The following is a 16,728-nucleotide window of genomic DNA, read 5'->3' as shown; positions in this document are numbered from 1 at the left end:
TTTTTTGAGACGGAGTCTCGCTCTGTCGCCCAGGCTGGAGTGCAGTGGCCGGATCTCAGCTCACTGCAGGCTCCGCCTCCCGGGTTCACGCCATTCTCCGGCCTCAGCCTCCCGAGTAGCTGGGACTACAGGCGCCCGCCATCTCGCCCGGCTATTTTTTGTATTTCTTAGTAGAGACGGGGTTTCACTGTGTTCGCCAGGATGGTCTCGATCTCCTGACCTCGTGATCCGCCCGTCTCGGCCTCCCAAAGTGCTGGGATTACAGGCTTGAGCCACCGCGCCCGGCCCATAGTGTTTTAAGAATTAGAAAATAAAACATGTAAAACACTGGGTATACAGCCCAACAAACAGTAGGTGTCCAATAATGTAGATGAGTGAACAAAGGCAAGAAAAACAGAGGTTCATTTTTTTAAACAAATCAAACTCATTTACATACTTACAGCTCTTTACAGAATCCTATCTTCAAGGACTTTTACTTCTGTTTCTATTCCCCAATTTGCACCAAGGTCACACAGCTTTCATCTACTATGTATTCAACTACTGAATGCCTATCCATGTCCAGCACAGACATAGGGATACAGAGATGACACATGACAGGTGAAGTCCCTGCCTTCCCAAGCTCAGTCTTTAGACAATTCTTTATGAACCTCTACATTTTTTCCCTGGGCCTGAGAACACCCTTTCCCGGCTGGTCTTCACCATCTTTCTCAGCATTAGGTGGCCCATTCTCTCAATTATTAATTTGTTGAGATATGACAAAAACAAGGGCACCAAGACCCTGCTTCCTGAAAAAGGAAATTCCAGGTCCACCATGCACTAAAAGCTGAACTGAACTGGAAATAAGTTTCCAGATCTGATGGCTGCATGATTTGGAGAAAATTATATCCCCCATCTCTGTTTTCTCATCTGCAAAATGGGAGGTTTGGTCTGAAGCAGGGGTGGAAAATAGGTTTCCAGGATAGTCCTTTTCCAACTGTCAGTTGCTGTTTGAAGTGCTGTGCTGCCTCAAGTGCTGAGATTATCTGGGCTCATAAGGAAACAACTCTGCGATTGATTAGCAACGTCTGCCATGTGCCTGGCAGTGCGGTATGGCAGTGGATGGCCACATGTGTTCCTTCCTGGTTTAGAGGAGTTAAGGGGACCCTGTGAATTCTACCATTTACAATTGTGTGACTCAGTGAAATACTGTTTTACTCTATCTTTGGCATGAGGCCTGTCTTTACACAAATAGCTTTTTCATCTGTTTGGTCTAGCACCTTAGCCACCATCACCTTTCAGAAGCCTTCTCAGTTACTGTTTCAAAGCCACAGCAACCTTACAATAAAATAAACATATTTACTGATTTATCACACTCATATTCAGTAAACTACTGCTTCCTGCCACAAGGGGTCCAGGAAATTAGGTCAGAAAGGAGAATTCACACTTATTCAGCATCTATTAAACACTGTTTTCCAGACATTGCCTCCTACTTGTAAAACACCCTCCTCGAGCAGTCATTAAATCCTCCTTTCACAGAGCAGGAACCAATGCTCACAGCCATGAGGGAAGTTGCCCCAGAAGCAGGGATTTCAACTTGCAGCAATTTGGATTCCAAATTCTACCACACTACGTTCCCCTAAAACGTACCCAAATATCTTGTTTATTCTTTCTCTTCCAGGAGGTGGAGGTGAAAAATGAAACTGACAGTAGACCAAGCAATGAGATCTGAGCAAACATTTAGATGACTCAATCTCCATCCGTCATTTTTCCCACAGTCTGCTGGGGATGTGACCAAGAGTAGAGGTTTCCTGCCTGATTTGAGAGACCAGTTCATTTATTAGATTTGGGGGCATGACTGTGAATTCCCTGGGAGCATTAAACATGTCTTTTTGCATTCCCCACTTCCCATCCTGACCCAGTTCCCTTCCGCTGCTCCTGGCACTGACCCTGAAAGAGGAGATGGCATGACCAGGGCCTCTGTTGGCACTGTCCCCTGGCCTACCTCCCGGGAAGCCCTCACTACCACTGGTGGGAATTAATAAACAACCATCACCACCACAAAACCTCCTTGGAGGCCTGAGTCCCCCATAGGACCTCTTGGGAGTCTGGAGCCCCTTTACAGGGAAGTGGGAGGCCCCTCATGCCTCTGGGGAGTCTTTGAGGACAACATGGAGAAGGTGAGGGTGGGGCTCATAAAGGACGGTGTGGAGTGGGTGTTAATTCCTGAATGATCAAAGAAATCACATCTCTGGATCCCCACAATCTCCAAGATGCAGCCTGAGCCTGCATACGCCCAGGCCTAGGGGAAGTTTTCAGCATGTTGGCTATATACCAGGATGAGGGGTGAAAAACTCAGGTCAGTGGCATCAGTTAAGCTTTAAAAACACTCCCTGAGACTATGGCTGCCACACTGCAGCGGCAACTGCTGAAAGCAGAGTTGGGGAAGGCACTGCCTTATCCAAGGGCAGCAGGGGCCAGGAATTTTGAGACAGTCCTTCAGCTCACATTGGGCACTTATGTCCTCTAGTGCCTATAGTCATGAAGACTGAAAGGTTGAAAAAAAACTTTTACCTTGTGCCCTGCTGGTGGGAATGCAAAATGGCGCAGTCACTATGGAAAACAGTATGCTGGTTCCTCAGAACATTAAAAATAGAATAACCATATGATCTAGCAATTCCACTTCTGGGTATATATCCAAAAGAATTGAAAGCATTTGATATGAAAGAATATCAAAGAGATATTTGCATACCTGTGTTCATAGCAGCATTATTCACAATAGCCAAAAGGTGGAAGCAACCCAAAGGTGCATTGACAAATGAATGGAGAGACAAAACATGGTGTGCTACGTATATACACACACAATGTACTATCATTCAGCCTTAAAAAGGAATGAGATTCTGATACCTGCTACAACATGGATGAACCCTGACGACATTATACTAAGTTAAATTCACCAGTCACAAAAATACAAATACAGTATGATTCCACTCATATGAGGTACCTTGAGTGGTCAGAATCATAGAGACAGAAAGAAGAATGGAGGTTGCCAGGGGATTGGAGGAGGCGGGCATTGTTTAATGGGTATAGCATCTCATTAACACTGCTGAATTATATGCATAAACATTGTTAAGATGGTAATTTTATCTTATATACATTTCATCACAATTTTTATATGTTCCATTAAGAACACGAGTCTTGGAAGTTTTGGAATCAACAAGACCTAAGTGTTTCATTTTATTTCTCTTTTTTAGTACTGTCTCAGCCACCTACGAGTTCTGTTTTATAATTTTCTCTGAGCCTCAGTTACTTCATCTGTAAAATGGGGTCAACAGGGTGTCTGCCTTGTATCATTGTCATGTGGATCATGTGAAGGAATGCAAATCAGATCCCTGGCACAGTGCCTGACTAAATAAGGGAGTACTGGGAAATGTTGTAGCCCTTGATGTTATTTTAAAAACAAAACAAAATGGACTCAATGAGTTTTTTGGAATGATGCCAACAGGTAAAGAAGGACAGGGCCACATATTTGGCAGTCAGGATACAAAGACTCTATGGTGAAGGTTATCCAGGACGGTCTGGAAGGATCCCCAGGTCCTGAGAGCAGTGGACAGCCACACACCTGCATGGAGGAGCTGTTGGGCCCGACATGCCCAGGCTATTCAGAGACCACAGAAATCAGCTTGTTCTGCAGCCAACACCATCAACCTAATGAGATTTCAAGTTCAATCACTGTCACTTATCTGGCCTGTCTACTGGCACCAAGCAAAAGCAGAGTGCTCCATTTCTAAGTAACAGTTTCCAGATTTCAAGGCCGGAAGCCAGGTTTTTTGCAGGGTACAGGCTTTGGAGCCCAAAGGGGCTCAAGCCTTCAGCTTCAGCAGGATTAAGCAAAGCTTCATCCCCACTAATGTCTGTCTTCCAAACCATGTCTTCCTGGCTCTTTCCTCTAGGGACTGCATGAAGGCTCATTACAGTATACAGCACAGGGCATGGTAAAGTACTGCAGATGCAGGATATGTTCCTAACTCAGCATGTATTCCTAACTCCTTGGCATGGCTCTTGAAGGCCTGCCTGATCTCATCCCTGCCTCTCCCCAGCTTCATCTTCTGCTCCCCCAAGCACATCTCCAGGTCTGACATTCTAAATTGTTTAGTGTTCCTGCAACATATTCTTATTTCCACATGTCTCCTTGACTTTGAAGAAGAAATACTTCTTCAAGGAATATCCTTCTTCCCCACAACTAAGAATTCCTAGACATCATTCAAAATACAACTCAACTGCCACCTCTTCCAGGGAGCCTGTCAAGAAGTGTGAAGGGTCTAAGATTCTATTCTATTTGCAAGATGATACATGTGCCTGCCACAGTTTCATGGCTTCTAGCAGAAGACATGAGACTTCCGGGTCAGAGACAAAGGGCTTTATTTCAGCAACACAAAAACTGCATAAGCCTCTTGTCTATATCAGTTCTCCTTGTCTGCAGGTTCCACACTGCCACATGGAGGAGTCCAGGTGGATGCTGCACGTGCATAGGGTTTACATCACACCTAAGGAATCTCAAGCTCAGAGAACCCAAACCTTTGATAATGGACTGCAAGAAAACCTTCCCTCTGCCATGAAGGGAGAGCTACCTCTGTTTTTCAAGGCCACTGCCTATAAAACATCCTTGAAAAGAGGGTCTGGAACAAGAGGTCAATTAGTGTCAGATATAGTGTGGATATTTGTCCTCTTTAAATCTCATGTTGAAATTCGATCCCTAGCATTGGAGGTGGGACCTAGTAGAAGATAGTTAGGTCATGGGGGCAGCTCCCTTATGGGTGGCTTGACACTGTTCTCACTCTATCGGTTCCCATGTGTTCTGATTGTTAAAAAGAGGCTGGGCATAGTGACTCATGCCTACAGTCCCAGAACTTTGGGAGGCCGAGGTGGGAGGATCTCTTGAGGCCAGGAGTTCAAAACCAGCTTGGGCAATATAGTGAGGCACTGTCTCTACAAAAACAAAAAAGAGCCTAGCCTCTCTCTCTCTCTCTCTCTCCTCCCTCCCCCAGCTTCCTCTCACAATGTGACGCCTGCTCACCTTTATCTTCTGCCATGAGTGGGGGCTTCCCGAAGCCATCACCAGGTGCAGATACTGGTGCCATGCTTGTACAGCCTGCAGAACTGTAAGCCAAATAAACCTCTTTTCTTTGTAAATTACCCAGGCTTGTGTACTACTTTCTAGCAATGCAAATGGACTAAGAAGTGCCTTTGCTTATAAAATGAGCAGAAACAAGAGACCCATAAAGAACTCTCTCCCAAGCAAGTCTTCCGTGGCTACCTGGTTTTGCGCCTGCACCATGCCCCCACAATGCCCTGTGCAACCTTTGCCTTTCAAAGTTGTGCATCCATATTGTAAGGACTTGTTTATTTATTTTTTTTGTCCACTACTAGCCTGGATGGTCTCTGATGTTAGAGACTGTCTTTTACATTTCTCTGCCAAAAACGTAGCAAGTATTCAAAGAATGTGCAAATAAATGAATGAATTAATACTGATAATTTTGACAGCCATGGATTGGGCTACCAAAATAATAAAAACATAACAAATGCCTGCTATTTACTGACTTCTTATTCTTTATGTTCCAGATATTGTATAATATCTTGACCTGGGTTATTTTATTTTATCTTCATGACAATACTATATGGAAGGTACTTTTATTAAGCCCATTTTACATACAGGAAAACTAAGGCTTAGAGCAGTTCAGGAACTTAACCAAAGGCACACAGCTAATAAGCAATAGAATTGCCATTTGAACTGGATCTGCCTGTGCCCGAGCTGTTAACCACCCTGAAGTGCTGCTTCTATCAGCAGTCATCTAAATCTTGTTTGTATTCACAGGGGTGGAGGCAGTAGCCTGCATGTCCCCACCACCCACCCCCTGTGACTCAGCCCATCAGCCGCCTCACATAGACACTGAGCACTCAAATGTTCCTGCTAGGACTTCCCACCTCCCTAATCACCTCACACTGGAATAGATGGTATTTGGTCTTGGGCACGGCCTGGAATGCAAAACTAACCTTTCTCCCTGACAAAGAAAAGAAGGAATAAGATAAATTTGCAGACTCTACATTTGATACAACTTAGAGTTCTCAAACAGCCATCCCCCTTGCTTATAGTTCTTTGACCTAATAATCAAAGAAATATGAAGAAAAAGAACATATCTTTTTTCTTTGCCTGTCATATGCTCACGCACTGTTAACACCCACTGTAGGTGAGGGCTGGTGAAACACAGCTTCAGAAATTGATGCTAAAAATAAAATGGGTGTAGCCTTCCTAGAGGAAAATTTGTCAGTATCTCTCAAAATTTTAGATATGGACACCCTTTGACTTAACAATTTAATTTCTAGCATTTACACTGAAAGTATTTGCAAAACCATTCGAAAATATAGAGAGATGTTTACACCAAAACTGTAAATTCACAAATTCTTTTTAAAGAAATAAATCTATAAAGGAAGTCTCTGCAAGCTTAAAATCCTCTGGAAAGATCTACTAATGATTTAATATACATTTTACCAGGATTTTTTATGCATACTTTTTTCTAAAAATATTTCATACACCTTATATGTATATTTTGTATACTTTAAATATTATATATACTGTTCTGCAATTTTTTTCACTTAATGTTCGATTGAAAACAACCTTTTATACCATCTCCACAGTATTAACTCCACAGTATTTTGATTTTAGATGTGAAATCACTTCTATTTAATGAATTCCTTCTTGAAAGATACCGAGGTTGAGGAAAGTACAACTTAATATACCAGGTAACAGCACAAAAAGAAATGCCTACCCCATAAATATTGCTCACCCACATCAACTTTATTTATTTGGGAATTATTTACCCATTTCTGAGAATGATACAGAGCTCTTCAATTTTCCTTATATATATTTTCCTACTGAATAAGGCATGAGGGCCTTATATTTAGCCATAAATCACAAAGTCAACACAAAACATAAATCTCGAAACACAAATGTACCCAAACTTTGTGTGGTTCTCAGACTATGGAACCAGACATTCACACAAGCCTATGCTGTCAACCTCAGGACAACAAGTCTGTTTCTTTCAGCAGAAACCAGTATCACCCCTTGCCAACTTGGGGCCCCAACTTGGAACTTGTCAGTACCCAACCATCGCCTATTCCCCTGGTCATTCATTATGACCTATCCTTCCCTTTGTCTGTATCACCAATCCCCAACCTAGACATATACGACAGGCACCGTTAGGAACAGCAGCGGGATGAGTCAGCCTCATGGCCAGGAGCACAGAGCTTCTGGCAGAGCACATCACTCAGGAAGCGAGGCAGGCTGCTGCAGAATGAAAGGAGCTGGAGGCTACAAACGTCAGAAGAAAGATGCCTGTGCCTGTGGAGGCCTTGCGCATTTCCCCCCAGTCTCATGCCATTCCTTTTTCTGTAAAGTTGCTGGGAACCAGCCAATTAGAACCCAGCTTTAATTACTCTTCAGTAATAATGAACCTCACACAAAGAGCTTTTATAAACTTTGCCACACTAAATTCTCACTCAGTCTTGTGAAAGAGGGATCATTAGCCCCATTTGATAGTTGAAGAAACCGAGTCACAGAGAGCAGAGCTTGTAAAAGTCAATGCAGGGCTCGAACCGAGGTCTGCATCTCGCCTTCTTCAAACTTCTTCATTCTGCCTCAAAATGGACAGAAGGGAAGGGCTGCATTTCCTGGGACCCAGCCACCACCCCAGCCTCCCTGGACCTTGCAGGTCTCCCTCGGAGGCAGATCCTCTGGGAACTGATTGAGTCCCTCTAGAGGTGCCCCACCCTCCCCTGGTGCAATTCCGTTAAAATAATAAGCCCCCAGAGATTCCTCATCATGGTACCCTCTGACACTCCACTAAATGAATGGAGTTCAGCATCAAAACCCAGGGTGCAGGGAGAAAACAAAGCCAGCACCCCACTGTCCACTCTGGAATGAATGAATAAGTTGGGGTCAGGGAAGAACTTGAGGCCTGAGGGAGAAAGGCTTGTTCCACACACTTTCCTCTCCCACTTTCTCGCTTGGTCTCTCTGGGCTTGGAGGTGATGGGTGCTCACTACTCCATGGGAAAAGATGGCCACGGTTTAACATCCCGCTCTCCCCAGGCTCCAACACATTTAACAGGCAAAGTATCCTCACAACAAGCGGTCTCACACTTGTCGAGAACTCCATGGTCACTGTCCTCAGTCTGCTGTCCCAGTCAAAAAGCCACCACCAGCACTGGAAGAAGGAAGTCCCTGGGTCACTCAAATCTCTACAAGCTGGGTGCTTTTGGCAGGCAAATGCATCCACCTGTGGCCTCAGAAGTCTGTTGTTTGTTTGTCTCTAGAGACAGGGTATCACTGTCACCCAAGCTGGAATGCAGTGATGCAATCATAGCTCACTGCAGCCTCGACCTCCTGGGCTCAAGCGATCCTCCTGCCTCAGCCTCCTGAGTAGCTGGAACCACAGGCACGTGTCACCAGGCCCACCTATTTTTTTAATTTTTTTATTTTTTGTAGAGGGGTCTCAATTTCTTACCCCGGCTGGTCTTGAATGCCTGTCTTCAAGTGATCCTCCCACCTCAGCCTTCCAAAGTGCTGGGACTACAGGTATGTGCCACTGTACTCAGCCTCTCAGAAGTCTTGGCCAGTATCTTGGAGTTGCTTGTATATGATTGAACCTATAGCTTCAAACGAGGTGCGTTCACTTAGATACAACCCAGCTCACTTTTTAACATTATATTCTAATGTGAAACTAGAAGGACAAAACATGCAGGATGTGCTAAGCCTTGTAGCTGTGAGTTGGATTTTAAAGAGGATGCATCCCATAAAAAGGGTGCCTTGGCTAACTGGGCCAGACTCTTCCTATGTGGGGACACAGTTCCATAAATAAAAGTGTCCTATTAATGCACAATGGCTTGCCCACGCTCTAGCTTCCACATGCTGCGCAAAAGCAGCGCAAAAGCAGCGCAGCATCAGGGCGTCTGCCACTGACCTGTGAAGTGGGGCAGGCGGCAAGTGCAGCACAAAAGCCTCACAACAAAGACATCAGACCACATCTCCATCAGCCGAGGTGCTCAGGTGAAATAACAAGCTGTAGCGTCCTTTTCCCCTTTCACATTTGAGTGTAAAAACAGACCAGGGCCCTGCACATACTGCGTGCAATTTCTAGACAGGCATATAGTGTTACTCTCTGTAACTTTCTGTGAGTCTCCTCGGGTTACCATACACATTAATACACATTCCAGCATTTGAAGAAAGGAAAGTAGAGGGTGCGTGGTGATTACTTTTAATTGAATTCATCTGGAAATTTTAAATCCTGAAAATTCAGCTCCCGTGTGTAGTATTTTAAGGTTTACACAGCATATGATTTGTCCTTTGCCATGGCAAATCTCCCTTTTCCCTCTGAGAGAAAGTTTCTGTAGTGTGTAATGCATTTCAGAGTCAACTGTAAAAATCATTAAATTGCAAAATGATAGAATAGGACAGTGGTGAGAATGCAGAGCCCCCTGCATTCCTTTGATAGTAAACTAGTCTTTATCGCTTTCTATTCAGAGAAAGGAGCTCCGTGTCTCTGTAAAGACGTTGCTGAAGCCCTAGATCAATTGTGTTAGGACGACGGTGAGCCCAGGAATAGGAAGGCGGTTGAATGAAAGAATTCTGTGGACACGGGAAACGAGATCTCACTTCCCTGACTCTGGGCAAGCCACTCCAACAATGAGTGCAGCTCTGTAGTGAGGCACACATGCCACCTTTTCTGCCATATGACATCCTTTTCACAGGTGGCTTGAAAAGTCTCCAATCTGTTCTCCAAAGCCCTGCGGGATCTTCCAGATGCTGGCCAGTCAAGCATCAGATGCCCCAGGTCTCCCTTCTAGTTAATCAAATGGGAATTCATTCTCATATAGAAACCCAATACACTCACATCCCGTGGGTCTGAGCAGGCATCGACACAACCTTGGTGAGCCTCCAGCATGTGGGGTTCTTAGATCTACTGCTTTCCCCTCAACCTCCTGCATTCTCAGAACTGTCATATATGGGGGTTCAGATTCTGCCCTGCACAAGGGGGCCAAGGTGTGTCCTCCATCACACGATGGCCAGAGGAGACTGCATGGGCAGCTGTGGAGATTCTGGGCCTCCCAGATGAGATCTGAAGCAGAGTACACAGGGGCACACAAGGCCATGCATGCTTGGGAAAAGTGACACACAGCACAAAAGTGTAGGCAACCAGTTTCTGCCCCAAGCATGCCCTTGGCATGTTCAAGATCTTGTCTCTTCCCCACCCCACTCTCAGAGTCTCAGTTCCCCTGACTAAAAGGCACCAACTGGACACAGCTGGCTTGTTGAAGGGGTGGAGTGGGCAGCAAGGGATGCAGGTGTGGCAGCCTCATGTGCACCTGGTCCTCCAGCAGGTGCAGGTGTGCTCACAGGCATGGCTGCTGCCCTCCCCAGAGCACAGCTGTACCATTGTGCAATGATAGATTAAGTTTTTTTTACTTGAGAACAAAAGATTTTTTCCTAATTCACAGCCCTCTGAGTTCTGTTTCCCCTGCCCTTTTCATTCCACAACTCTGCTTGGGCCTCAATGCTTCATCAAACCCCCAATACAGCCTGAGATCTGGAACACTCTAAACCGCTTCCCTCTAGAACCATGATCATATCCTATGGCTGGCTGGTTTTTGTTTTGCTTTCTTCTCTCTCTCCCATCTTTGGAAGCTGGCCTTCCTTCCATCCCTGCCTTAGTTAACCTTGTCTTTGTTTCTCTCTCTTTTTTTTTTTTTGAGACGGAGTTTCGCTCTTGTTGCCCAGGCTGGAGTGCAATGATATGATCTCGGCTCATCGCAACCTCCTCCTCCCAGGTTCAAGTGATTCTCCTGCCTCAGCCTCCCGAGTAGCTGGGATTACAGGCATGTGCTACCACGCCCAGCCTATTTTTATACTATTAGTAGAGGCGGGATTTCATCATGTTGGCCAGGCTAGTCTGGAATTCCTGACCTCATGATCTGCCTGCCTCAGCCTCCCAAAGTGCTGGGATGACAGGCGTGAGCCACCGCGCCCGGCCAACCTTGTCTTTGTTTCAGAGGCTTCTGTGCTGCCATGGCTGGGAGAGATGATGGACATTGTTACCTCACTTGAAGATGGGGAAACCGAGGTGTCCTGACTGGTAGGACAAAGTGAGGCTTCTAGACCCCACAGCCAGTGTCCTTTCCATTTCACTGCACAGTTCCTCACCCCCACTCCCAGGCTCCCTTGGATGGTGGGTCACTACCATTGCACACAGCCAACTGGACCCCCAGCCTGCTGTAAATGTTGGCCAGCTCCCGACATTTGAGCACTGTGCCAAAAACAAAGAAAAAAATCCATCAGCCACTAACCAAGACAACACCACCTTCCTAACTGTCATCAGTACACTGGTTCTCTTCCAGCCATAAGACCAAAAGAGGTGGGGAAAATCATCAGTGCCCTGGGAAGGCTGAGGATGCATAAGCCATCTGGATACAGAGGGGCTGGCTTGCAGTCTCCATAAAAAAGACACACTTTCCCTGCTGGCCACTCCTCAGCAGGCGTGTGCATCCAAAGCCAGCATCTCTTTGAGAAGATGAAGTGCAGTTGAGCCACCTCTGGTGTGGGAGTTAGGAGACCAATGACTCCAACCGGGTCATCCCCTGACCTATGCCCAGGTTTTCCTTCTGTGAAATCACACCCCTTCCAAATTTAGGACTCTATAATTCTGTGAAATCCATCCTGCCTCTGGATTAAGCAACAGGCAACTAACAGAAGCAATCACGGGGGACCAGAGCCTAGCCCTGGAATGGACCGACAGCCTTTTCCCCTTTAGGCCATTGGGCTCCACATAAGGTGTTCTTGTTCTCAAACTGCCTGACCAGAGGTGGGATTACAAAAGGGGTGGCCATCCCAGACGCTTTGGGGATTTCACCACCTGATACACCAGGTCTCTTACCAAAGTCCCAGTCAACATGTCTGGTACTCGCTTGTCCCCCTTTCAAAGCTGACATGGGCCATGCAAGTGACCACTCAATTTAATTTCTCTGTTGTTTCTGATGCCAAGTGCATGAAGGCGTAACCTATTACTGGACTGCATCAGTCTGGTCAGAAATGTCGGCATTGAGGGATCTTGGCAGAAATGAGTCAGGAGACTCCACTCCCTCCTGCCCATGGTCTGCATCTGAGTCACCATTGGCAAACTGAATGAAAGTGAGTGTACTGGGGTGTAAGTACAGGGGAAATTACAACTTACGTGGCTCCTTCTGCCTTCTTCATCTCCCACAGACGTGATAACTGTCTCTGAAAAGACCGTTTGGCCAGTCTGGTTGTTGGTTATCTGTAGTAAAACAGGTACAGTGAAAGTAAAATAGAAGGAATTCTGGACAAATTCCACAAGTTGTTTTTGTGTTTTGTTTTCCAATTTCTGAAGCAGCGGCATCCAGTATAGGAGTCGAAATGCCCACCCCGCTTTCTTTCTGAGTTCCCTCGGCAGCTGTGAGATGGGCAGCTTCCCCTGGGCACAGTGATAAAAGATGTTAAGAGTCAGCCTCATAGGGTTGCTATGAGGAGGAAATGAGGGGATCCGGAGAAATCACTCCACACGGCGCCTGACAACCAGCAAAATGCTCAAAGATGTCAGCTCTTTCTATCATTCTTGGGGCTCATCACTTGAAACTCAATGTCAACTTTATTTTTGACAAATTACAAGTCTGGGTGTCTAGTTGAACATCTTTGATGAAAAGCAAGCAGGTTTTAGCTCTAGCAGCCCTAACCTGATTCGAGTGAATGGTTTCATTTCATCAAGAAAGTGCTTAAGTACAATGAGAGACTTGTTCCAACATTGCTGTATCTATTGTCTGCCTCTGATTCTGTAACCAGGTGCAGGCATCTCAAAGCTAAGTCTAACAGAGAACCCAGGCTGTTCTTGCCCCATGAAAGGTCATGTCTAATGTTTGGTGTGGTGATGAAGGATAGAAGAGATGTTTGGTCACCTGACCAAGATGGTGAAACCCCATCTCTACTAAAAATACAAAAATTAGCCACAGTGGCAGGTGCCTATAATCCCAGCTACGTGGGAGGCTGAGGCAGGAGAATCGCTTGAACCTGGGCTGCAGAGGTTGCAGTGAGCTGAAATCGTGCCACTGCACTACTCCAGCCTGGGCGATAGAGTGAAACTCTATCTCAAAAACAAACAAACAACAACAACAAAAACAGAAAGAAAGAAAAGAAAAGATGCTGGCTCAGGAGCTAGGAGATGTGTATTCTTTGAGCTCTGGCTCAGTCGCCAATAACCATCTAGTATGTCACCTGGAACAAATCATATCTTTTCTCTGATTCAAGATTTCCTCACTTCTACATCATCTTTAAGGTCTCTGCCAACTCTAATATCACAGTAATCTGCAGCCAGGACAAAGTGGAAACTATTGTACTAATTTGCAGAAGGGAATCAAATTCTAGTTCTGAGAAGGTAAGGACCACATCTTAATTACCATGCTTTTACATTTTTACCTAAATAATTCCTCTCCCCAAAAGAAATGATCTCTTCCTTTATGCCAGCTTTTTATAGAATTAACCAATGTCATATTTTTAAAAATTCTACAAGCCTGTACGTATGGGTTGCATGACTTATCAGAACCTTTATTATAACAATTTGTATATTTCTTAAATCTCCAGAAGAAGAATATATAAGATGATTTCCAAATATGTTTCACTACTACTGAGCCCTTCTTTTATGAAGCATTGCATAAGGCTAGTGTTTTTTGTTTGTTTGTTTGTTTGTTTTTTGACACAGAGTCTCGCTCTGTCATCTAGGCTGGAGTGCAGTGGTGTGATGATCTCGGTTCACTGCAACCTCCACCTCCTGGGTTCAAGTGATTCTCCTGCGTCAGCCTCCCCGAGTAGCTGGGACTACAGGTGTGTGCCACCACACCCAGCTAATTTTTGTATTTTTAGTAGAGACAGGGTTTCGCCATGTTGGCCAGGCTGGTCTCAAGCTCCTGACCTCAGGTGATCTGCCCACCTTGGCCTCCCAAAGTGCTGGGAATACAGGCATAAGCCACCGTGCCTGGCCTTTTTTTTTTTTTTTTTTTTTGACAGTTTCGCTGTGTCACCCAGGCTGGAATGCAGTGGCGTGATCTCGGCTCACTGCAACCTCTGCCTCCAGGTTCAAGTGATTCTCCTGCCTCAGTTTCCTGAGTCGCTGAGATTACAGGCACGTGACACCATGCCCGGCTAAGGCTAATTTTTTTTTTTTTTTTTGGATTTTTATTAGAAATGGGGTTTCACCATGTTGGCCAGGCTGGTCTCGAACTCCTGACCTCAAGTGATCCTCCCACCTCAGCCTCCCAAAGTGCTGGGTTTACAGGCATGAGCCATCACACCCGGCTGAAGATTAGTGTTCTATAAAACCCATTTGAGAACTACTGCACTGTGTTGATAAAATAACTTTATTATAATAACAGTAACAATAAGAATACTGGTTTTTGCATTGCACTTTACAGTTTACAATGAACTTTCATATACTTTAGGTCATTTGACCTGCACAATACTGTAATGTAGATGTTGATATCCTTATTTCATAAATGCAGTTAGTGAGAATCAAGACATTTAAGTAATTTTTCAAAAATCACACTAGAGACTGGTAGGACTCACACTCAGGTATTCTGACATTTACAAGAAGCAACTTTAAGAAGCAACCAAACCTGTTGGTTAATTATTGTCAGAAAGGATGGCTTGATATTGGGTTTGACAAGAATAAAACAATCACCTTGAAAACATTCGCCAGTCGCAGATGAGCAATGCCAAAGGATTGTGTTCTGCAGGTAAACTCATTCATTTACCTGGAGGATACACTCTGTAGCTGATTCATCTAACTGAACCCATTACTATGCAGTGGCAGAAGTGCCACACAAAAGCTACTTTATAGTCAAGGCAATGGCACGTGAAAATTGATCCCCCATGCTCTGTGGCACAGAAACACGTTGTTTCAACCAAGTAATTATCTGGGCACTTGAACAAAAGTGAGGCTCTTTTGCGAAAGCCACTGTGGCCTTGCATACAGGAGTTGAGATGAGCTGAGGGGGCAAACTCCTTGATATTAACAATGGGATGCTAACAATGATCCTGAATATCTGCACAGCACACAGTCTTAGGCAGTTTGCTGTCAGGGTCCTGCCAAATCATGTCAGAGACATTGCACACCAGGGGCAAGCTAGTGCTATGTTCCTTGAGATTTGCAGAGCTTTCTTCATCAGGTCAGAATGGGAATGAAACTGGTTGCTCTTCATGCATGATGTTAGACCAAGAGGCACTCAGACAGGTGGTAGTTTGGGGAAAAATCTGCTATAGAATTCTGAACGCACAACCAGCAAATGGATGAGAGTTTAATTTTGTGGCAATAGAGGGTTTCTCTTTTGGAAATGGGGTATATCATATTTACATGCCTCCTAAAAAAAAGCGAGGGTCAATTCACCGTAACATGATCTCTAGTTCAATCCCCACTGAGACATACATAAAAACCTGTGAGATAGATCAATTCCACAAATGTAATGCTAGGAAAGGGTGTTTTTAGACATTCATTTACTTCTTTTTTCAAATGATAATCCCTGGACATTCCTTTGCAACTGGACTGGCAGGAAGCCTAGGGTTAAATATATTGCATAAATGCAAAAGCAATTTAGGATCCTGATACATTGTCTCTCCACTTTAAACAGTAACATTACTGCTTCTGGTTTTCAATCTGTATTTTATGATTCTCAATTATATTTTGGGCTTGTATGTCACATATAAAAAAGAAAAAAAAAAGCTTAGTTCTCTGATGGGACTGGACACTATAGAAAGGAGGAAGTGCTGGCCACGACTTACCTTGTGAATTTCTCGGTGCACATGGATGGTATTATTTCCAACCTTGGTGTCTGTGTTGGTCTCATTGTGATAGCTGGGAGGTAAGTTTGCCAGGTTCACTTCTGATGACGCTTTGGCAGCAGCTTCTTCTGCCTCCATCTATTAAATTGATGAATTTAATGAGCAAAATTATTTTCTCTTGTTACAAATGAGAGTCTATTAGAAAAAAAAATCTCTTTTCCTCTTCTGCAATTACAAAGAATCATGATGATGATAGGTGCTATTAATTGAGTACTCACTACGATAAGATATTATACTAAATGTTTTATATATATTACAGCACTGAAATTTCACAACCCCTCTGGGAGGTGGGTGTTAATGTCCTCGTATTACAAATAGGGAAACTGAGGCTCAGGAAGACTAGATAAATTCCCCAGGTTCCCAGAAAACGGTGGAGCTGGATTTTGAACATGTTTCCATTAGATAGTCTTGCTCCCTGTATAAATGCTGTTGATGCCCTGCCCATCTCCTGGGGGCCTAATCTGGAGGTCACCTGCATCCAGTTCCCACACATGCCAACAACCAACTCTGTCTCTCTCCAAGGGCATTCTCTGGTCACCAAAGTATGCTCAGTCTGCACAGGCCCCAAGTGCTAGGGAGTTAACATCCTAGCAGTGACAGACAGGCTGTGAAGGTAAGCACTCCAGCTTCTCCCCTCGCTAGACAATTCTAAAGCATATAGAATCTACGTAGTCTCCCTCTGAGGCCCCCAGTGGGATGGAGCTCTAGATGCCCGGAGCAGTAACCTGCTTGTGGGCATACCGTTGATTGTCTTTCTTTTTTTTTTTTTTTTTTTTTTTTTTTTTTTTTTTTTTTTTT

At 44.6% G+C, this 16,728-nt stretch overlaps 1 protein-coding gene across 4 annotated transcripts in view; it reads right to left on the bottom strand.

Moving 5' to 3' along the window:
• The window catches only part of DKK3 (dickkopf WNT signaling pathway inhibitor 3), a 47,666-nt gene that overhangs the window by 24,088 nt on the left and 6,850 nt on the right, over nt 1-16,728 (bottom strand). For all 4 annotated transcript variants that reach the window (XM_025357027.1, XM_025357026.1, XM_025357028.1 and 1 more), the window contains exons 3-4: nt 15,871-16,008; nt 12,260-12,343 (exon numbers count right to left, since the gene is read on the bottom strand). In XM_025357027.1, the coding sequence (XP_025212812.1) occupies nt 12,260-12,343; nt 15,871-16,008 (222 nt within the window). The remainder of the gene's footprint in view (nt 1-12,259; nt 12,344-15,870; nt 16,009-16,728) is intronic.

Source organism: Theropithecus gelada, chromosome 14 (assembly GCF_003255815.1).
Source record: "Theropithecus gelada isolate Dixy chromosome 14, Tgel_1.0, whole genome shotgun sequence".
Classification (NCBI taxonomy): Eukaryota; Metazoa; Chordata; class Mammalia; order Primates; family Cercopithecidae; genus Theropithecus; species Theropithecus gelada.
Note: the sequence above shows the minus strand (reverse complement) of the source record. Positions and strands in the feature narration are given on the sequence as shown.